General features: G+C 63.6%; 1 protein-coding gene across 1 annotated transcript in view; it reads right to left on the reverse strand.

Annotated features, from left to right (window-relative positions):
* Window positions 1-4,781: 4,781 nt before the first annotated feature.
* USP19 (ubiquitin specific peptidase 19) overlaps window positions 4,782-22,568 on the reverse strand; it is a 32,146-nt gene continuing 14,359 nt past the window's right edge. The window contains 26 exon segments of the mRNA XM_075073329.1: window positions 4,782-5,872; window positions 7,415-7,575; window positions 7,659-7,822; window positions 8,415-8,567; window positions 8,895-9,111; window positions 9,773-9,883; window positions 10,392-10,711; window positions 11,045-11,182; window positions 12,341-12,459; window positions 13,369-13,509; window positions 13,755-13,856; window positions 14,024-14,134; window positions 14,460-14,570; window positions 14,646-14,804; window positions 15,879-16,012; window positions 16,097-16,295; window positions 16,374-16,382; window positions 17,143-17,280; window positions 17,282-17,340; window positions 18,062-18,177; window positions 18,780-18,851; window positions 18,950-19,106; window positions 19,400-19,649; window positions 20,400-20,774; window positions 21,083-21,216; window positions 22,082-22,210. Coding sequence (XP_074929430.1) covers window positions 5,642-5,872; window positions 7,415-7,575; window positions 7,659-7,822; window positions 8,415-8,567; window positions 8,895-9,111; window positions 9,773-9,883; window positions 10,392-10,711; window positions 11,045-11,182; window positions 12,341-12,459; window positions 13,369-13,509; window positions 13,755-13,856; window positions 14,024-14,134; window positions 14,460-14,570; window positions 14,646-14,804; window positions 15,879-16,012; window positions 16,097-16,295; window positions 16,374-16,382; window positions 17,143-17,280; window positions 17,282-17,340; window positions 18,062-18,177; window positions 18,780-18,851; window positions 18,950-19,106; window positions 19,400-19,649; window positions 20,400-20,774; window positions 21,083-21,216; window positions 22,082-22,210 — 4,010 coding nt within the window. The 3' untranslated portion in view covers window positions 4,782-5,641.

Raw genomic sequence — 22,568 nt, forward strand, 5'->3', positions numbered from 1 at the left:
AGTGCCCGAGTGAGCAGCAGAGCCCTCTGCACAGCGCCAGAGGGTCGCCTTGTCTGCAGCAAGGCGGCTGTGCCAGGATGCCCAGCTGCTGCCAGGGCCAGGCCCACGCTCTCCTGAAGGCACAGACCGGGGCAGCCCCGTGCAGCTTTAGCTGCAGTGCGACAGCAGGTGGTGCTGGGCCGTGAGCGCCCAGAGCTGCAGCCATGCCTCCCTGCACCACTCCAGGGAGCCGCAGCCAGCACAGGGCACCGGCGACAACGGGAGGGTTGTTCCTAGCCAGGCCATGCCAGCGCTGCGCTCCCAGGAGGGGGTGGGACCTGGGCTGAGGATCCAGCCAGCACTGCAGCAGGAGGGTGCTCAAGGAACAGCCCGGGGGGGCACCAGCACCAGGAGCTGTCAGCGCAGCATGCAGCTGGCAGAGGGTGCCCTGGGAACAGCCAGGCCAGCACGAGAGAGGCCAATTTCCTCATTCCAAAAGTGCTGTATCCAGCCTGTGGGAATGGCCAGGGAAAGGGGGACTGAGCCCAGAGCTCAGCAGGTCCCGCTCAGGGAGACAGACACACACGGTGCTTTAAAAGGACCAAGGTCACAAAGCTGCAAACAATTCTGAGCCCCACAGCTGGGATAAGAATTCTAATCAGAAACGCGACTGCTCACGGGGATGGTTTCTGAGCACTGGCCTGAGCGCTCGAAAAGCCACATGCAAGGAAGGAGGCCGCGTGGGCTAAGACTCCAACCGCATTCAGAGGGGAAGTGGAGGCAACTCTATGCATTATATACACTTAAAAAAACCTACATAGCAAATGGAAGGAAGGGGCAGTTGATAATGATGAATATAAATTGGAAGCTAGGAACTGGGGAAACTTGGTGAGGGAAGCCAGGGGACACAAGGAGAAATCTAAGGCCAGCAGAGTTAAGGACAATAAGGAGGAGTTGAAGGGTTTAGGACCAAAGGAATCCTGACAATGGTACTGCGCCGTTACTAGAGGGACATGGTAGAATTTGCAACCAACACACAGGAAAGGGAGAGGGGATGTATCAATCTCTCTGCACTGTGTTTGGTGGAAAACACTGTGAACGTCCTCTCCTCCTCCTCCTTCCAGGCCACTCCTCTCTCTGGCTGGTTTGGTTTTAAAGGTAAAGCAGGAGAAAGGCTTAGCCCCTGAATCCGTAGAAAGTTCAATGCAGTCATTTCAGAGCATAAGCCATGCCCACGGCCGTCACCGCCTTCTGTTTAACGCGGTCACTGTAAGTGTCGGCATCCCCGCAGGGCCCCTTGCAGGTCAGCCCAGAACTACGCTGTACAGCCCCAAGCTGGGCCAAGCAACCAGCCGCCGGCTTGGGAATCTCTTCGCTATTATGGCAAAGCACCTTCTGATGGCGTTTCATACCCTCCTCCCGGAGTCCTTTCCAAGCTTTGCTTCGTCAAGACATGCGGCTACTGCCCACAAACTAGTGTCTCTGGAGAATGCTGAGCAGCAGCTACTAAAGTCAGACATTTTAAAATCAGCAGGTCCAGATGACTTGCATCCAAGAGTTTTAAAAGAGCTGGCTGATGAGCTTGCTGGGCAGTTAAGGCTGGTTTTTCAGAAGTGCTGGAGCACTGGAGAAGTTCCAGATCCCTGGAAGAAAGCTAATGGTGTAACGATTTTTAAAAAGGGTAAATGGGATGACCTGGGTAATTATTGGCCTGTCAGCCTGACATCGATCTCGGGCAAGATAACGGAGCGGCTGATAAAGGACTCGACTAGTGCAGAACTGAAGGAGGATCGTGTCCTCAGTGCCAGTCAAGATGGGTTTGTAGAAAACATCCTGTCAAACTAAGTGGATTTTCTGATGAGCTGACAAGTCTGATGGCTCAGGGCACTAGTGCTGCCGTATAGACTCCTGGAAGATGTGTGTCATGGCCTGGCAGACTAGAATGCTATCGAGTTACCAGGGCTCACTGATAGGTCTCAACGGGGCACTGCACGCAGGGAACCATCGGCGTTTCCGGTGGGGTCCTGCAGGGAGCAGTTCTTGGCCCTTTGCTAGTCAACGCTTCTGTCGATGCCCTGGAAGAAAACGAAATCACTGGAAGTCTGCAAATGACAAACATTGGGAACAGGTCAGTGATACAGAGCAAACTGGGCTCAACCAAACAATATCAATTTTACTACAGTGCCAGGAAAGTGCATCCATCCAGGAACAGAGCACGTTGGCTGTACTTGCAGGCCCGGGGGCTCAATGCTAAGAACAGGGCTTCTGAAAGGGATGGATAATCATTGAGCGTAAGCTCTAAATAGGATGCTGTGGCCAAACAGGCTAATGTGGGATCCTGGGATGTATAAAGAGGGAATCTGGAGAAGGAGCAGAGAGGTGATTTTGCCTCGGTATCTGGCACTGGTGCAATCACTGCGGGAATCCTGGGTCCAGCTCTGGTGCGCACAATGCCAGGAGGACGTTGATAAATTGCAGAGGGCTCAGAGCAGAGCCAGGAGATGATGAAAGGGTTAGAAATCGGCCCTGCAGCGAGGGAGGCGAGGGGCTCGGTCTGGTTAGCTCCCCCACGAGTCGGGCAGGGCCGGGGTGAGTGAGCCCGGCCTGGCGGTGCCGACATGGGGAACATGGGCTCTTCAGTCTAACATGATCCTGTGGCTGGAAGTTCAAGCTAGACGAAGTCCGACGGGAAACAAGGGAGGGGAAGTAACTGTTGGGACAGTTTCCCAGGGGTCATAGTGGATTTTCCAGCCCTGGAACTTCAGCACTGAAGCCTGGATGTTTTCCTCAAGGATCTGGTCTCAGCGATCGGACGAGATGATCACAATGGTCCCTTGTGGCCTTGGACTCGGAGAGATGGCTGCCCCCTGTGATCCAGAGCACCCTGCTGGGACTGCGTCCCCTTGTGCTTCTTCAGGGTGATTCCCGGGAGGCTCATGGGATCAGAGGCAGGCGGCTCCTGCCTGCTGTGACATCCCCACAGGAGCTCAGCCAGTGCCAAAGAAAGAGCACAGTAAGAGCCAGGATCCCATCCCCATGGCCTGCCTCGTGAGACCCCCAAGGGAGGGGCAGGATCTGCATTGACCAGACATGGGGCAGCTGCTTCCTTGCCCGGCTCGGGCATGGGGGGAAGCAGCATGCTAGGTCCTACTGAGCTGTGTGATGGGGGCTCCAGCCCTCTCCGCTGCCAGGATCTCATGCCCTTGGCTGGGGCAAGAGTGCAGAGGCCCAGTGCAGGCATCCATTTCTCTCGGCCACGCCACGGTTTGCCCACGCTCTCTGGCCTGCTCCTCGGCTTGCTGGCCATGGCTGCGCACGGAGCCAAGTGGGCAGTGTCCAGGACCCCAAGGTTTGCCCACGCTCTCCAGCCCGCTCCTCGGCTTGCTGGCCATGGCTGCGCACGGAGCCAAGTGGGCAGTGTCCAGGACCCCACCGTTTGCCCACATTCTCCAGCCCACTCCTCGGCTTGCTGGCTGTGGGCTGCGCACAGAGCCAGGTGGGCAGTGCCCAGGACCCCACGGTTTGCCCACGCTCTCCAGCCCGCTCCTCAGCTTGCTGGCTGTGGGCTGCGCACAGAGCCAGGTGGGCAGTGCCCAGGACCCCATGGCGTGCCAGCACCAATTTCCCCGCCACAGGGCCGCCTGGCCCTAGCTCGCGGGGCCCTCCCTTTCTTTTCTAACGGAGTTGGGTGGGGATAAGCCAAAACCACAGGCCAAGAGCAAGACCCTACAGCTCCTGCTGACCCAGAGCTGCCCCTTGCCCCCATGGCAGGTCCTTAGAACTTGTACTGACTACGCCCAAGACCCAGAGGGGCAGGTGACAGGGCAGAGACTGGCCCCAGCCCTGCCTCTTCCTCCTTGTGAGGACAGAGGAACCACGGCTCAGCACTGGGCTGGAATCCAGAACTCTTGGGCCAGTCGCCCCTTCCTTGGCTGGCAGGGGTCTCCCTCACCGACTTCAGACAAGGGTCAGCCCTTGAGCCCTGTGCTCCCCTCCCAGCCAGCCAAGGCCACAAGCAGCAGATGCCGCCACGCGCCCCACATTGTATCTGGGCTGCCAAGAGCGCTGAAGGCAAAGCCCCAGGCCTGCAAAGCCAGCCAAGTGCCACAGGCACGGCCCGTCCCAGGCCAGAGCCTGCTGTGCCCCTGCCTCGCTCCAGGGCTCGCCCACCCCCGCCAGCAGGGGCTGTGCACTGGCAGTCTGGGCGGGGGGCTAGGCTGACAGCGGGGCTGCATGCGGTGCTGCATTCGCAGGTGTGTGACAGCCAGGTCTATGCCATCGCCTGCAGTAGGGGCCGCCTCACCCTACACCAGACTTCTCGCCTGGGCTGCATCGGACAGCGGTGCAGCGCAGTGCACAAATCTGGACAGAATGCCATGCACCCTGAGCCACGCTGAGCGACCCACTCCCGGGCACCCCACAGTGCTACTCTGCACATCAGACTCCTAGCTCAGCCCACAGCTCTGCTGACGTCCCTCTGCAGCGTTAGCAGGGCTTCTCTCCCCCGCAGCCCAGCACAGCCCAGCCCAGCCCATACCCGCTTGGAGCCCCAGTTCCCCACCTGCCTGGGCAGGCTCTGCCCTGGCACTTGGCAGGCCCTGTTCTCAGACGAGCTGCAGGGTAGGGTGGGCTGGCTGTGCCGTGCAGCTCTCAGGCCCGCAGGCTGGGAGCAGCCCAAGGACAGCTGAGCAGAGTGCGGCACGCGGTGGCGTGACTACAGCAGAGATAGGGGTCTGGTGCCAGTTCCCTCGGCCCCTGGCAAATCATTCCCTGCCGCAGAGAAAGGAGACGGGCACCGCATGGCTGGGACAGCCCGGCTTTATTCAGATGGTCCATACAGCACACAACAGAGGGCCCTTTGCAGCCGTACTGGCAGGAACTTGCCTCCCCAGCGCCAGGTGGGCTTTCCCCAGGCAGGGCAGAGAGACTGGCCCCCACCTCCCACCAGCTCGTGCTGGACTGTGGTCGAGGCTCGGCACACGGGGGCAGAGCAGGCAGATCTGCTGCACACTGGGGACTATTAGTCACAAGGCCACAGCCAGCAGGCCAATCATCAGGGAGGCAGCCAAGCTCAGCGGGCATGAGCCCAAACAACTCTGTGTGTGACGGGCCCTGAGGCCAGCCTGCCAGCCATCTCCAGGCAGCACCACGCCTGGAGCCATGGGCACCCCAGGACCCTGTGTGCCAGGAGCAGAGGGAGCGCTAGGCTCAGCGGGAGATCGCTCTGCAGTACAGGAGACCAGTCCCAACCTCACTACTGCTTGGCCAAGACCTGCCTGGGTCAGCACGTACCATCCTCGGGGCCGCAGCACCAGCAGTGATCCGACCTCCCAGGCTAGGAGCACGCTGCAGGCCCAGCTGCGCTCCGCTGGTCTGCCGTTCCGGCTGCTTGCACCCCAGAGCACATGCTGCCGGAAGGCTGCCCTGGCTGATGGGCAGAGCAGCCTGGAGAGTCCCCACTCCAGAGGAGCCGGATGGAGCCTGGCTGCGTACGCTGTAGAGCGGGATCCTGCAAGGAAGGCTGCCCGGCGAGGTCTCCATGGTGGGCGTCACGGCAGTGGGGCTCACTCCAGCACCTACCTGGCGAGGTGTCTCCATGCCCTCGGCACAGAGCAGCCCTCGCCAGGGCGGCTGGAACTGGTCAGGGCTGCCCTCCCAGTGCTTATCTCCAGCGGCTCTGGGAGATGAGGGGGTAGAAGACATTTAGGAAGAGTGCTACAATGGCTGCCATGGTGCCCAGCACAACATATCGGAGGCAGCCTTCGTCAGCGTGCTGCTGGGCGTCCTGGCTTGCCTTCTGGCCACGGGGCCGACAGGGCGTCCTGGCATGCCTCCTGCGAGCCTCGGGCTCCTCTTCCTCTTCGGCCTCCAGTTCCTGCCAGATCAGAGAAGCCTACGATGTGGAAACCTGCGTCAGCACTTGAGGAGAACACACCAAGCAACCCGTCTTGCCATCCCCCACCGGGCGCAGCTTGGCCACCGAGTGGCCAGCTAGCCCTCCCCCGGCCACCAGCACTCGCAGCCTGTGATCCGGGCAGCCAGCAGGCCCTGCGCCGTCTCCCCTCCCTGGGCTCCAGCAGCAGGCAGAAACAGGCACTAGGCAGGGTCAGCGTCTCAGTGGGCTCGGGGTGAGCCAAGGAGCCACGAAGGCGGCCAGTCGAGGCTGGCTTTGCAGGATGGCATCTCCCAGCGCCCAGCAGTGACTCAGTAATCCTAGACCAGCGGCTCCAGGAGCGCAGGGCACAGCCGCCCGTCAGTCACAGCCCAGATTTGCCAAATGCAAGAGAATCAGACGACAGCCAGTCAGAGCCCAGCTTTTGCAGGTGGGAACCAGAGAATCAGTCAGACGACAGGAGGATTATTCCCAGGGATGGCCAATTGCAGCCACAGGAGAGCTCGGAACAGCCAGTCACAGTTCGGTTTCTACAGGTGGGCACCAAGTGCCCAGGATGATGGCGGTGATCTGGGGGAGCAGCCTGGCGCCTCCTGCTGCTTGCAGGTGGGAATCCAAGCAGCCGCACACTGCCCCGCTGCAGGCAGCTGTGAGAGGAGGTGACGGGGATCCCCTGCACGCCGCCCTAGCAGGCACCTCGCACTGCTCCCCTGCCCTGCCTCCAGCTGGTGAGAGTTTCCCTGGCCGTCGTTGATTCGCAGAGACTGGGTGAGCTCCTCTCCTTAGCCGCTGCTGCACCCACAGATCTGGGCCTGCTCAGTACAGCGCCCTCGGTGCTCCGGGGCAGGAGCCACGCAGCCAGTTGCATTCCTGCCTGCAGCAACCGCTCCAGGCCCCGACCACGAGCGCTGAGCCCCATGCGAGGAACCAGGCAAGAAGCCAGCCTGGCACGAGCCGTGCCGGGCGCTAAGCCAAGCGAGTATCTGGGAAGCGCCCCTCCAAGCCCAAGTGGCCAGCAGCCTGGCTGAGTGGCGCCATCTCCTGGCACAGACGGAAGCGGCACAGGGCGGCGGATCTCGGCAGTGGTGCACAGGCTGGGGCCACACCTCCTGCTGCTAACACGATGAGCCACAGCACCGGCCACCCCTGCAGGGGCGGGTAGCCCTGTCTCCCCAGCGCTGGCGGCTGAGCCCGCTCCACAGCTAGGTGCCACCTCGGCATCCCAGCTGCTCGCTCAAGGCGACCCCCTCACTGGGGTCACCAGGGATTCAGGCTCCGTAACACTCACAGGGGTCTTCTGGGCTCCCCGCAGTGCAGCCCTGAGGATGGAAGGGCACTGCTGCCCCCTCGCCTGCCGCGCTCTGCCCTGCCCCTTGGGCTCCCCAGCTCCTCTCAGGTGGTGCCTGCCCACTGGTGCCTCATGCCGAGCCCCAGCCTGGGGCTGCACCCCTGCTTCTCCCTCCAAGCCCCTCGATGGGCGAGTGGCTGCCCAGAGCCTCCAGCAGCTGGCCAGGCGACACGCACAGGTACCGCAGCTCTCACCTGGCTGGCGGCTGGTTCGGCGGCGGCCATGTCTGGCCGGTGCTCTGGGGGGCGCCCCACGGGAGAGTTCCGCCGGCGGTAGAAGAGGACGTACGCGTATCTCGTCACCACCTGGCTCTCGTCCACCGTGGTCACCGTGCTGTCGTCAAAGAGCCGCCAGCCTGAGGGGAGAGGAGAGCGGGGTCAGCGCACGGCCCGCACAGCCCCCGCCTGGGCAGGGCGTGGCCCCAGCCTGGCTCCTCACCCACGTCGCTGCGCTGGCTGCTCTTGTCGCTGGGCAGCCGGGCGTAGGCCGTGTAGTGCCCGCCGATCATCCCGCCGTAGTGATTGATCACCGCATACAGGTCGTACATGGGCTGCTGCTGCTCCTCCTTCTGCCCGATGCAGAACTTGCTCAAGTCCAGGCTCCTGGGGAGATAAGGGAATCATGAGCCCCTGCCCGTCCCCGGCCTGCCCCACCTCGGCTCCCTCCCCTGGCCAGCCCCACCTCGGCTCCTCCCCCAGCTGCCCCACCTCGGCTCCCGCCTCCGCCAGCCCCCACCTCGGCTCCCTCCCTGAGCCCCACCTTGTCTCCCACCCCGCTGGCCAGCCCCCGCCTCGGGCTCCCCCGCTGGCCAGCCCCCGCTCTCAGCTCCCCCCAGCTCCTCCCCCTCGGCTCCCGCCCCGAGGCCAGCCCCACTTCGCTCCCGCCCCCACGGCCAGCCCCACTCGGCTCCCCTCCAGTTCCCACTTTCCTGCCTTCAGCCCCCACCTCGGTCCCCGACCTCTCGGCCAGCCCCCACCTTGGCTCCTGGCCCAGCCCCCACCTCGGCTCCTGGCCTGCCCAAGCCTCAACACTCGTGGGGAGACAAGGCAACCATGAGAGGCTGCTCCTGCCACTGGCCTGGTTGCCCCCTCACCAGCCCCCAGCCTGCCCAGACCTCGGTGCTCTTGGGGAGGCAGGATATGGGGGCTGGGCCAAGGCAGCTCTCGGTCTGAGCAGGGGACGTGCCCGGCTCACCGGACCGGGAAGTCCACCATGTCGTTGATCTTGTCCCTCCAGATGAAGCTGCGGAAGGAGAAGCGCTTGAGCTGGATGATGAGCACGTTGGGCAGGCGCCACAGCATGAGCTGCTTGGAGGCCTCGCGATGCTGCTTGCACTTGGGGCAGTACCTGGGGAGGCACAGCCGGTTACGCTGCAGCTGGGCTCCCCCTGCCCAGACAGCCTGATCCTCCCCCGAGAGCCCTAGGCAGGGGCCCAGGAGGCTGCCTGGATGCTGTCCCCCACCCAGTGGAGCTGTGAGCGAAGGGGTGGCCAGCAGCCAGAGGCAGGCATGGGGCGGAGCAGCACAGCCCCACAGCATGTGGAGTCACTGCCTCGCTCATAGGCCCAGGGCCAGAGCCCAGGGGGGAGACACTGCCCATGGCTCAGAGCCCTTCACCAGCCTCTCCCAGCCCAGGGCAAGCAGGGACCCCACAGCAGAGCCAGCCCCTCCTCACCACGCTTCCTCGGGCGCCAGCACTTCAGGCTTGGTGAAGAGGTTGAGGCACTGGCCCAGTGTGAAGTGGCCGGCCCTGGCTGCCTCGCTGGCTGAGCCCGGGTCCTCCACACACTCCAGCTCCTTGGACTCCACCAGCACAAACTCCTTGAGGCGTTCGTTGTTCTTCCACACCAGGGCCAGGGAGCAGTCGTCCGTCAGCTCCAGCGGGGCATCGCCTGCAATGGCCAGGGGCTCAGTCGCCAGCCCCCGGGCGGCCCCCCACTGCTCGCGGCCAGGGGCTCAGCCGCCAGCCCCCCGGGCCACCCCCCACTGCCCGCAGCCAGGGGCTCAGCCGCCAGCCCCCTGGGCCGCCTCCCACTGCTCGCAGCCAGGGGCTCAGACACCAGAACCCACCACACACACCCCAGGGTCCAACCAGTGGCGGGGAAGGGGGAGAGCTGCCCTGGCATCAGGCTCTCCTCCCCTCAGCTGGAAACTAGCAACCGATGGCTGCCAGGCAGGGCTACCACTCCCCTCCCTGCTGCTGCCCCGGGGAAGGGAGGAGTGGCCAGCCCAGCTGGGGCTCCCAATCAAAGCCATGCAGTGTAGCTGTGCCCACGACCCAGGTGCCATGGGGTGCATATGGAAATCTGCTCAGCTTCAGGACCTGCAGCGTGCATGCCAGCCGGGAGACCCAAGCATCCGGGCTGTGGCTCTGCGTTTCCTCCCCCGTGCATGGGTGCTGAGCTCTGCCCTGTGGAGGAGAGCTCCGGCCCCACCTGCGCTGGGTGCTCAAGGAGCGCACTGCCCGGGCAGGCAGGAGTGAGAGCACCTCTGGGGAGGTTGCCTAGGCAAGCAGAACTGCAGGGCCCCAAGGGCGGGGTGGGCTAGGCTCACCTTTGTCCTCCAGCTTGTGCTCTCGGCTGGCTCCGTCAATCTTGTTGATGTAGAACTGGGTGGCATGGGCACTGAGTGCGTTGGGCGCATGCTGGTACCCGGGGACGGCAGCTGGGGACAGGCAAAGGCAGCCACTGAGGGAGTGCTCAGCGGCAGGGCCCCTGTGCTGCAGGAGCCTCTGCGGGCACACGGGGCACTTCCAGAAGGGAGCAGTTCTGCTGCTCCAGGGGGGACTGTGGGTACCAAGCGGTCCCTCCGCCAGGGCAGATCACCACCCCTGTTCCCTGGTGGGCCAGGAGCTGCCCCGCAGCAGCCGGGGACAGGAGAGCTGGCTTAGGAGGAGTTTCTCTTTGCTCCCCTGTGGTCCTGCGGCAGGGTCGAGTGACAGGTGGCTGGGACAGCCTCCTCCAGCAGGGCAGAGCAGTGGGATGGGAAGGTGACGGGCTCCGTAGACAGGATGCCCTGGGCAGCAGGAAGGGCTGCCATCCCCGGGGCTGCCTGGGGCATCCCCTCGCACAGAGCTCGTGAGCCCGGGCACTGGAGGGGCTGGCAGGGCTGTGCTGGCCAGCGCCAGGAAGGCAGTGGGGCCGGGGACACCGAGCAGCCCTGGGGCTCCTACCTTCAGGCTTGGGGCCTCGCTCGTAGGACGGCTCCTTCACCCAGCAGCCCTCGCCCTGGACCTCCAGAGAGTGCTCAGAGCAGCCCGAGTCGGAGCTGAGTGTGGAACTCCTGGGCACTGTGCTGGCCTCCCCCAGCTCCGGGTGCAGCTCCGGGGTGGATAGCTGGGGCTCCTGACGGTGTGGGGCTCTGTTTGCATCCCCCGCCTCTGGGGCAGGGGGGGCAGCCGCACAGCTACTCCTCGCAGGCAGGTCCAGCTTCTCGGGGAGCAGGGGCTGTGGGCACAGCTGGAAAGGAGGCTGGAACACGCTGACTGAGTACCTTGTGGGAGGGAAGAGCCATCAGAGCCGGGGGGCCGCGAACAGAGATGCAGAGCTCAGAAGAGTACACGCCCAGGCCAAGCCCTGGAAGGTGCCGGAGCCCCTCATTCAGCCCTCCTCCACGAGCACAGAGGGCCCCTCGTGCAGAATTCTGTCTGCCGGAGATGTCGAGGGGGGGCCGTGGGCCAGGCCACACAGGTCCCCGCACTTCGGAGGCTGCCACTCCCCTCCCACAGCTCTCTGCCAGGGAGAGCTCAGTGAGCAGCCCGGCAGCATGGCCCGTGACCCTGGGGCAGAGGCGACAGTGCGGGAGCTGCCCCGCTGGTGCCCTTACCTTGCATAGCCCTCCAGAAGCTGGGCCAGCCGGGAGTACGTGAGGCGCGACTCCGGCACACTGATGAGGAAGGGGAAGCCGATGTTCTCAGGCCGGCACAGGGCTTTGTGATCTGGCCAGTGTGTTTTCTGACACCCCCTGTAACACACAGACCACTGAGTCTCGAGGGCCCTCTCCCCAGTCTGCCACTGCCCCCATACAAGCCAGCGCCGCCTGTGACGTTATTGATATAAACTGGGACCATATAGAACATGGGTTGCAACCAAGGTCCTGTGGTGGCACCAAATCCTATGTAAAGGGGGTCATATCAGGTGTCGAAGACCAGGTTACGGGTTACTGGTTAGGATTATGCTGTCTGTGTGTCTGTATCATTTTTGTAGTTGAAGTTGTAAGTGTTGGCTGTGTACTGTCTGTAGTTTAAATTGGTGCTGCAGTTCTGGGTGACACCCCAGACTAGTTGGTGTCAGCTCAGCTTAGCCTGCTTGATGGCCCATTAAGGACCATTATAGCTACACAACTGACCATTGAGAGGAGGCAGATACGCCTTGTGACTCAGCAGAGTGTGCAGAAACTGGCCCATGTGACTGCGACTCATTTTCCTGTAACTTTCCACAGTAAGAACAAAGAAGTTTTCTTACACCTGGAAAAGTCTATATAAGGCGGAGGCCTCATCTCCATCTTGTCTCAATCCTGCTTCTTACCTCTGGAGGACTTTGCTACAGCTGAAGCTCTGCACAAAGGACTGATGACCCATCCCAGCGGGGGATGTTCCAGAGACTTGATTTGAACCTGCAGTTACTCCATCACTGCTACAAGCCTGAACTAAGAACTTTGCCATCACTGTGTGTAATTGATTCCATTAACATTCTAGCTCTCATCTCTATCTTTTTCTTTTATGAATAAACCTTTAGATTCTAAAGGGTTGGCAACAGCGTGATTTGTGGGTAGATCTGATGTGTATATTGACCTGGGGTCTGGGGCTTGGTCCTTTGGGATCGAGAGAACCTTTTCTTTTACTGGGGTGTTGGTTTTCATAACCGTTCATCCCCAGGACGGGTGGGACTGGTGGTGATACTGGGAGACTGGGGTGTCTAAGGAAGTTGCTTGTGTGACTTGTGGTTGGTCAGTGGGTGAAACCGAAGTCATTTTTGTCTGGCTGGTTTGGTTTGCCTTAGAGGTGGAAAAACCCCAACCTGGGGCTGTGACTGCCCTGTTTGAGCAATTGGTCCTGGATTGGCACCTCAGTTGGGTCCCGCCAGAACCACATCGTCACACCGCCCCCATGTGCCAACTCACACGTTGCAGTAGCCCACTCGGTAGCACCTAGTGCAGCGCTTCAGCTTCTCGTCCTCTGCCTGCTGCATCTTCTGGCAGGCCGCGCACTTGCTGATGGGGACGCTGGGCACCTGGGGACGCTGAAGGAGAAGGTTACCCAGCAGCGTGCTGGCACACAGGGCAGGATCCCTGCAGCACCATCACCATGGAGTGTGGGCCAGAGAGGTGACAGGTCCCAGCATACACCGTGGCCCTGCCCCCCTCCCCGCCCCTGGGGAATCACAAACTGGGAGGTGTAGAGCAGGGCTTCTCACGACCTCACAGTGTGGCTACCAACTTTATTGCACTTGTTCCTAAAACACTTCCTAAACTTTAGGAAAACAATCACTATGCACAGCTACATGTCCAAATCACGGCAAGTCAATTCTGTCAGAGTTCTCGCGGACTCTATAATAAAAACGACGTACAGTTGTCTCTACTCTTACTGGACCGGAACAGAACAGAAACACAAACGGCGTTTGGCGCGTTCCTATCTTTTCTGTTGTCTCTTTTGCCTTTTTGCTAAGAGGTGGCTGGCTGTCCCCCAGTTCTGAAGTGAAGTTACAAATGGGATACTTGCATGGCACCGCAAGCTCCTGGACAGATGAAGCCCTGCAGGAGGAGGGGCTGGGCTGGTGCCTGAGCCCCACAGAAGGTGGGGGAGAGCTCACCTTGCCCCTCCCTCCTGCTCCTTTCTCCTCAGAGGCTGCACAGGACACCAACCCCGGCAGGACACCAACCCTCAGCAACAGGGATGGGCTGCTGCTTTGTGCCCCTCCCCCCATCACTGCCCAGGAGAAAGGCCGCTGGCAGCTGCACTTGAGAAGTGGGGGTGCTGCATGCGGAGCAGCCCTTGGGCTCACGGCAAGGTGCCAGCAAGTCCCATCTGCTGGGCAAGTGATCTCTTTAGTAGGGCAGCTGGGCATTGGCCTTGCCCTCCCAGCTGGCGCTGCCCAGAGCTGTCTGCGGCAGAAGGGACCAGTCCCCCAGGTCTCCCTCAGCCTGCGTACCTGCTGGACCTGCAGCACCACCACCCGCTCCTTGGCCAGCTCTGGGGACAGCACCTCGAAGCACAGGAGCAGGTCTGTGGGGGAGACCGTGTCCAGTGACTGGGACGGCGGGAACATGCGGTGGAAGCGGTTCTTGATCACCTGCCGGGGAAGCAAGGGAGTGAGGCTCTGTCCGCAGGCTGCCTGGCCCACCTGTTGGCATACGGGCGCCCCTGGGAGGGGAAGGCCTGGCTCCCGAGCACACACAGAGCTCTGCGCTTCCACGGCCATGCCGCCAGGCTCAGCACACCCGGATGAAGGCACCGGGGGCAGCCCCAAAGCTCTGCAGAGCGGGGCACTGGACAGACCAAGGCGTACTGAGGCTGAGCCCGCCCTGCTGCACTCACCTCTGCCAGGCGCAGGTTCTCTGGCTTCACACGCATGCTATGGGCAACCGACTCCAACACCTCCACAGCGCTGGAGTTCTCCTTGCTGATGCTGACGAGAAACTGCCGTGGAGAGAGGGCGGTCAGCCAGGCCACGCCCAGCCCCGCTTGCCTCCCTCCCATGAGCCCAGCCAGGAGCCGCGGCGCCTCGGTTAACGGTGGGCTCTCGGGAGAGCCCCCAGCCACCCCAGCTGGCCAGGAGCAAAGCACGTGGCAGGAGAGCGTCTTACCTTGACAGGTTTCTTGTGCGGCTCCTTCGCAAAGTAATAGACAGTCAGCACCTTCTGCTTCTGGGGCAGGGGCACCGGCAGGTAGAGAAAGGGGTCAAACGTGATGGATACCTGCAGTGCACAGGGCAGAACAGTCAGCCGGGGCAGAGCCCCCGGGGCAGAGCTGGGGCCCTGGGCTGGAAGGCTCCGATGGCAAGAGGCGGAGGAGCAGGCAGAGGCCCCGGGGTCAGAGGAAGTGGCGACACCGGGCACTGGGGCGGGAGGAGTGATGGATGAGTCCCTGGGATGGCCAAGAAACCCAGCACCCCTGCTGGCAAGGCAGGCTCTAGTGTGGCTGAGGGAGCAGGTACTGTGGCTGGCCCGGTGACCCTGCAGTGAGCAGGCTGTGCCCACCGCCCCACGGACAGACGCCTGCTGGCCGGGCCCCAGCCCCTACCTTGGAGCACACTGGGCACACCAGCTTGGACTTGTACTGGCCCTGAAAGAGGTCCACGATGAAGGAGTCGTTCCTCATCTTGTGCCGCTGCCAGGCCTCCTCTGCCACCACCTGAGGGGAAGGGAGAAGTCAGCATCCCGGCCCCAATGGCCAAGGCAGCACCCTCCGCCTGGTGGCTGCACTCACCTCGTCGGGCCGCCCGTCCGAGTCCACCGTCTCTGTGTAGGGCTTGTTCTGGATGCGGTTCAGGTCCTCGTGCAGGCCATCGAGAAGGAAGGCCATGAACTCCTGGGCATCGTGCTGGGCGTAGCCCGTGAACTGGCTGGCCTTGCTGGCGACGATTGCCTGTGGGCCGGAACAGTCACGAGCGCAGGCCCCTCGGCACCACCAGGCTGGCGAGAGCTGCCAGCACCAGTTCTGTGCCCGGGTTTGGGGCTGTGGGCCGCCTGCCCCAGGAGCCCAGTGCAGGGACAGAGGGAAAGCCCAGCAGCAGCCCCAGCTAGCCGGGCGGTCCTGGCTCCTGAGCTCCTCAGGCCAGCAGGACCCATGGGATCCCCTAGTCTGGCCCCGTGCCCAGCCCAGGGCAGAGACCTGCCCGCTGTAACCCCTCGAGCAAAGCTGTTGGCAAACCCCCGCTCCTCACTGAACCACGGCCAGGGATGGAGAATCCTCCACCCCCCACCACAATTAGCACCCAAATTTGTCTGGCATCAGCCTCCACCCCCAGGGACAGGTTACCCCTTCGCTGCTGGAGTCAACTGCCCCTCGCCCACTCTGTTCCCGTGGGGCACAGCCAGCCCAGGATCGCAATAGCTCTACTGGCCACGGCATCACAGTGGGAGCTCACGTAAAGCTGATTATCCCCCATGACCCCAAGTCCTTTTCAGAGTTGCGGTTTCCTGGGATAGAGCCCCCCAGCCTCTCAGTGTGGCGGACGCTGTTCCCAGATGGACACATTTCCATTTAGCTGTATTAAAACATGTTTGCTTGCGCCCCATTTACCAAGCGACCCCGATCGCTCTGTAGTACCGACCTGCCCTCTGCACTGTGTATCACTCCCCCAATTCTCGGCCCATTGGCAAACTTCATCCATGATGATTTGATGTTTATTTGCAGGTCACCGATAAAAGTGTTAACTAGTGAAGGGCCAAGAACTGTTCCCAGCAGGGCCCACTGGGGAAACACCCGCCCGAAGCCTCCCCAGTCACAAGGGAGTTGGAGCCCTCTCGGTTAGCCGGCTTCTCAGCCATTTCACTCTGATCGGAACACGAGACTACCGTGTGGCTTTGCAGAATCCTCCATCTACCACGTCAGCACTACTGCCTTCAGCCGCCGCAACAAGTGCACCCCCGCTAGCCTGAGAGTCCCCTGAACTGACACAATGACGTCTCCCTGCCTGGCCCGGGGCTCCCTCCTCACCTTCAGCTTGGAGGGCTGGAAGGCGTGGTGGGTGCCCTTCCAGAGCGCCCGCAGGAGCACAGCGAAGCCAATAGCCAGGCGTCCCCCCGTGCCCAGCGGGTTGGTGTAGTTGATCTCAGCCTCGAAGGAGCGATCTGCAGGAGACACGCAGGACACGGTGAGCCGTGTCCCCCACCGCTGCCCCCCGGCCCCAGGGCCAGCCCCCGCCCCCCGCTCACCATGGAAATAGTCCCGCAGCTCCCGCGTGTTGGACAGGGACTGGATGACGCTGTTCATGAAGCAGGTGTTCCCCAGATTCACCAGCCCCGTGAAGCCCGGCAGACACACCTTCTTCTCCTCCTCCTCCTCATCTTCCTCCACGCTCTCGCTGCTCACCGGGCTGTGAGTCATTGGCGGCACCATGCACATCGGCTTGGGCTGCCAAGGCCAAGGGAGAGAGGGGTAGGCCTGAGTGGGGCCTTCGCTGCAAGGAGCTCGGCTGGGGCAGGCCGGAGCACTTGGGAGCTCCCGAAAGAAGCCAGCGCCCTGCCCACCCCCACAGCGCCCCCCTGCTGAGAGCTTCCCCAGGCCAGCCCCTGCCCGCCCACAGCGGCCCCGTGGGAGCTCCCAGAGCCAGGCCCTTGCCGCTTCCCCCACAGCGCCCCCTGCTGGGAAGCTCCCCTACAGCCAGCCCCTGCCCGCCCACAGCGCCCCTGCTGGGAGCTCCCCAGAGCCAGCCCTGCCCCGCCCCCACCAGCGCCCCCTGCTGGAGTCCCCCAGAGCCAGCCCCCTTGCCCCGCACCCCACAGCGCCCCCTGCTGGAGCTCCCTACAGCCAGCCCCTGCCCGCCCCACCGCGCCCCCTGCTGGGAGCTTCCCCCAGAAGCCACGCGCCTGCCCCGCCCCCACAGCGGCCCTGCCCCGCCCCCACACGCCCCTGCTGGGGCCTCCCCCGAGCCAGCACCTGCCCCGCCCCCACAGTGCCCCTGCTGGCTTCCCCCAGAGCCAGCGCCCTGCCCCCCCCATAGCGCCCCCTGCTGGAGTCCCCCAGAGCGAGCACCTGCCCCGCCCCCACGCGCCTTGCTAGGCAGAAAATTTCCTTTCCGCGGTGAATGCTGCCTCTCTTTGCAGAGTGAAAGGTGTGTGGAGGGCGGGCTGCTAGTGCTGGAGTGAAGCTGCTCCCCCAGCGCTGGCAGTGAGAGGCTGATGCAATCTCTCTGGACGTTCTGGTGCCTTGTGAATTTTGCCCGCTACGAACCAGTGTTGCAAGTTTGCTCACCACGTACGTGCGGTTCCTGCTTCACTGTGCGTGCTCTGTGGCGTCCGGGCCACGACGCCCTGCCAGCGGCACCAGCCTCTGCTCTGGGCTTGCTCCTTTCCCCTGGCGCAGCCTCCTCCTTATGGAAGGGATGCTGGTTACCGCCCAGGCTGGCTCTTATCCAGGGGGGTAGGCCTGTTGCATCGACCTTTGCACACCACTGCACCTTAAAAAAGGGGGGACAGGTGGGCCTGGGGTTAGCCGCGGGCTGGGGCATGGGCCAAGAGCTTATGCCCTCCATTCCCAGGACTTCCCCGCCCCCTAAGCCTGCAGGGCCACCCCTCCCCAAACCTGGAAGGACACCCCCTTGGCCAGCACTCCCAAAGCCATCAGCCCCCACCCTCTAAGCCTGCAGGGCCGCCCCCAAGCTGCCGGCCTCCCCAGCCCGCACGCCCCCAAAGCCGTCAGCCCCCAACTCCTAAGCCTGCAGGCACCACCACCCAAAGCTCGGGCAGGGCCGCATCACCGCCCAGACCCCACCCCCAAGCAACAGGGCCCCCCCAGTCCCAGCCCTGCCCCCAGCTGGCCCCACCCCAAGCCGGCAAGCCCCCCACCACCTTCACAGCCGCCAGGGCACCGCCCTGGTCTGGCCCCCGCCGTGGCAGGGTCCCCCCCCCCCATACAGCTCGGACTCCACGCCAAAGCCGGCAGCCCCGCTGCCTCCAAAGCCAGTGCCCCCCCCCCAAGCCGACAGGGCCGCCTCCCACACCAAAGCCAACAGAGGCCCCCCTACGCTTGGAGCCCTCCCCCAAAGCCAGCAGGCTGCCCGAGCTCCCCTGGCCCCATACCCAAGTTCCCTCCCCCAGCCTGCCCTCCCCCATCAGAGACAAGAAGATGCAGGCGGGGCCACGTGTAGAGCTAAGGCGAGGGGAAGCCAAGGAGCAGACCTCGTGCAGCCGGGGCTTCCAGCCCCCCCCAGCGCTGGCTGTGGCGTTTCTTCAGGCAGATGTTGATGCGGGAGACGGTGAAGTTGTATGTGCACTGGTCCGGCTCAATGAGGTTCCTGGGGACAGGAGAGCAGGCTCAGCGCTGGCAGACATGAGCCAGGGCCCTCGCTGGGCTCCCATTCAGCTGGGACCTCTTGCAGGGTAGGTGCTTGGCAGCGCGGAGGCGCTCTGGGCTGGGCCAGTCTCCTACCAGCGCAACGCCACCACTGATCCACTCAGCCCCGCGCGTCTGAGGGATGGGGCCTGGCATGTGGTCTCCGACATGGGCTAGGCTCTGCCTGGTCCCCCAGCTTCCCCCACTGTGGTCGGCTCTCTTCCCTAGGAGCGCATGCCAGGCAGCTTGCACCTTGGCGGAGTGCAGCATGTACTGGGCAGCAGGTGCTATCTGCCCCGCCAGCCCAGCTGACGAGGGAATCTCGGCAGGCGCAGTGACTTCCCCCGCTGCCTTGCGCAGCGCCACCTGGGTGGGTGCTCTCCGGCCCCTGACACCCAAAGGGGCATTGCTTGCACAAGGCTAGGGGCAATGGGGATGGACCCCAGGGGTCGTGTCCCAGCCCTGTGCTCCAGCCACGAGGCTGTTTTGTTCTGTTCTGGCTGGAGGAGAGCAGGAGCTGCCCAGGTGGGAACGCCCAGGTACTGCAGGGCCAGTGCGTGGTACCTGAGTTTCACCTGCCACCTGAACACTGTGCGGGGGCTGCAGCTGGGGTGCAGTCGCAGGAAGTTCACATCACTGCAAGGAGAGGAGAAGGCGATCAGAGGGCATGCGGGGGAGCACCTGGCGTGCTGCAGCCCCCGCAGTGCGTGACTGGGCCCGGCGCTCAGCAGTACCTGGTCTGGAACACCAGCGTGAAGTCCTGCTCCCGGAACAGCACCTTGGAGGTCTCCCTGTGGATCTCCTTCACGTAGACGTGCACCACTACCGAATCACTCCCCTTCTCGTACGAGTCGTTCTTCACCAAGGTCAGGCTCACCATGGGCTCTGGCTCTAGGACAGGACAAGGCCAGGTGGGGGGTGAGACGGCTGTGCCCTGGGAGCCCCTCCCCACCAGCGCCACAGGCAGACGGGCCCCAGGACTCAGAGGGGAGCCTGCCGGGCTGGGAGATACAAGGCTGCAGAAGTCAGCTCCGTCGGCTGCTCTGGGCTCAGGCTCCTGTTCACTGGCCCCCATGGAGCCGGCCGCTCTTGGTTCACACGCCGCTGGCCGGCAAGGAAACGGAGCAGGAGAGGCCCGGGGAACCATGGACTAGCACTCTGCTTCCCTCTCCCTCTACACTTACCATCCGCTGCTACTTCCAGGGCAACATCCTCCTTGGACCAGTCGCTCTTCTCAGCGTCTCTGCTCAGCGGAGGGGAGGCGGGGGCCAGGACAGCCTCGGGGCCCTCTCCAAGGGCTGCCAGGCACTGGGAAGCAGCCGGCTGCAAGGCTCTCTTCTCCAGGCAGGGTGCCATGTGCTGGGGGAAGCTCTCCGAAGGGGCAGCAAGTGGCTGCATCCCCACAAGTACGGGCTCCTTCTGCAGCACTTCGGCCTTTCCGTGCAGAGGGGGAAGGTGAGACATGGGGGGTCCCCCCAGAGCTGGGGCTGGCCCCCCTCCAGCCGTAGCTCTGGTCTACGGCCCTGAATGGCCAGGCTGCCAGCTCGGCCCTAGCTACTGCCAAGCGAGGGAAGCCCCCTGTTCCCACCTGCCCTGCCCCCCCTGCACAGGGTTTCCTGGGGCGCAGGAGGGACCTGGGGTGTGCTCCAGGGCTCCTACCCACACAACTGCCAAGGGCCAGCACGCTGCGCCAGGAGCAGGGGAGGAATTCTGCTCCTGCTGCGCAGGCACCTTCCCTCTGTCCAGAAACCGGAGCCAGTTGGCTGCTGGGCTCGAGTTCCTCGGCCCCAGGGTGCGAGTCTGGTAAGCCAGCCAGCCAGCCGACAGATTACTGGAACCCAGCCCTGATCACGGCCCGCTGGGAGCCATGACGCCCAGCCCCCTTCCGGCCCCCACCCCAGGGTGCCCGCCTCAGCGCAGACGGAGAACCTGAGCCGGGGGCTCAAGTGAGCAGCCCAACATCCTGTCTGCGGCAGGGTCAGGCCTCCCCGCATCCACAGAGCCATGCCCCAGCCCAGCCTGCAGGGGGGCTGCACGTGTTCCCCGAGCTCCAAGGAGCACCACTGGGAGACCAGGACCCCTGGCCTCACCGGGAGAATGAGAGGCTCCAGACCCTCAGGAGAGGGGATGGGGCAGGACAGCACCTGTGATGGGGGCAGCAGGCTCCCCAGTGCCCCCACTTACCTTCACCAGAGGCGGGGTCAGGCCCGTGGCAGCATCACCGCAGGCTGCTTGGCCGTTCTGCCGGCTGCCCCCTCTCCCGCTGGGTCCCTTGCCAGGCTCCAAGCCCCCAGGGACCCCGGCATTTGGCTCCTCCTCCATCAGAGCCACCTTGAGGTACCCTGCCCGCTTGGCGCTGGGCCCGCTTTGCAGCCCGGGGCTGGCTGGGCTCTTCCCTTCAGGGGCCTCACCCCTCCCTGGAGCTCGCTTTGAGTTCGGGAACTCCCGTTTGCTCCTCGCCGGCTCCTCAGGGGTGGGCTGTGCGGGTGGGGGCTGCTCCTTCCCATTCGGGCTCACGGCCCCCTTGGCTAGCTCCTTGGATCCGTCCTTCCGCTTCTTCTGGGAAAGGTAATGTGGGCCATTGGGACGGCTGCGCAGCCAGGGCACTGGGCCAAACGCGGCCCTCCCCTGGCCGTGGGCACGAACGCCAGCCTCCCATTGCCCCGGGCCAAGGCAGTGGCAGCCAGGCCCTCTGTCCAGCAGAAGGCAGAGACGCCCGCGGTGATCACCCTCCTCTCCCCCAGCCCCAGGGAGCTCAGCCAGGCTGCTGCCCAGGCAAGGTAGCCCACAGAGCTCAGCTCCCTCTCCCCTCATCTCCAGTGGGTCCTGCGGCAGGTCTGGGGGCCCAGAGAGGTGCGTGGCCTTACCAGGAGTGAAGCCCAGGTGTGCAGGGGGATCTTCTTCTGAAGCACCAGCTGCAGGAAGTTGCCCTTCTTACCCTGGACTTTGCTGCAGGAGCTCTCGATCTCCCCGTAGAACTGGCCACTCCACTGGCGGCCATCTGTGGGCACAAACGGGGACCTCACAGCTGGGGCAGGCACGGGCAGGGACTCTGCTCAGCAGGGCCCAGTGCCTCCAAAGGGGGCTCCGGACAGAGTTCGGGCCTTCAGCGCCTCCTGCTGGGGACTCTGCCAAAGGTGCCGCAGCAGAGAGTCGGCTCTCCCTCGCCGCCGACTGGCCCAGAGGGGCTGCGTGGCTCTCACCCCGATGTTCCATCGCCAACCCCATCTCCATGTCGCCTGCTCCCCCGCCGCCCTGACAGCGCCTGCCACTGCTGTGCATGGGGGGATTCCAGCCGCCGGCCTGCACCCTCTTCCGACAGCACCGTGCGCCTCCTCTGGTCACGCTCCGCAATGCGCTTCCCTGCAATTCACTGTTCTCTGCCAGCCTGCTGCTCGGCCCAGCACCACTTCTTCCCTACCCCAAATCTCCCTGCCAACCCTCACTGTTCAGCTGGGACGTCTGCCTCCCGGGACCGCACTGGGAGGGGCCCCAGCCCCACTCAAGGTTTCAGCTCTTTGGTTGGGACTACCCTCCTGGGGCCAGCATCTCCTGTGCAGACGGGGTGCTGCCGATGGGCCGGGCAGGAACCAGGAGCTATTCTCCATTATGCCCTGACCCAACCTGCGTGGCTACCAAAGGGCTGTGCCAAGAGCAGCCTCTCCCATTGGCACGCTCCAGCTAGCTGTCCCCAGTGGTACCCTCTAGGCTGGTGGATCTGGGGCAGGCCAGATGGGTCTGTACCTGGGGTTGGGTCTGCAGGGAGCACAGAGCATGTAGCCCAGCTCCACGGACTGCTCTGGGTTACCTACGCTATCTAGTGCCTTCTTCTCACCCCAGGCGCCGGCCATGAGCCTGCCTCTTACCTGGCAGCCTGACAACGCAGTCGGTGTCTGTGAACGCAGCATCCACCTCCTCCAACTTCAGGGCCCCGCTGCCCAAGTTCAGCTTCACAATGACCTCATCAGCGTTCTGCTTCCAGTCCAGCAGCAGGTCTGCAAGAGCAGAGGTAGCGTCACTCCCTGCCCAAACAGCAGCTCTGGCTCCAGGGAGCAGAGAGGCACTTGGCACGCTCCAGGAAGGGGTTAATGGGAGCCCCTGGGGAAGGAGGCAAGTACGGGTGCAGCTGGGAAACCCAGATCACAGGGCCAGGCAGAGTGGCTATCGCCCCACCCCAGACACACAGCGTGCCGAGAGGCCAGAGCAGCTCTACCTGGGGGCGCTCAGGCGGACTCGTTCTGAGCAGCCTGACTAGCAGTCCCAGGTGGGCGCATGCCAGCTGCACAGCGCTCCCTCCCCAAGAGGGCCGGGCCAGGGGGCTGTGCTGGAGAAAGATCTGCCCGGCTCCCGCAG

This window comes from Chelonoidis abingdonii, chromosome 17 (assembly GCF_003597395.2).
Source record: "Chelonoidis abingdonii isolate Lonesome George chromosome 17, CheloAbing_2.0, whole genome shotgun sequence".
Taxonomy (NCBI): Eukaryota; Metazoa; Chordata; order Testudines; family Testudinidae; genus Chelonoidis; species Chelonoidis abingdonii.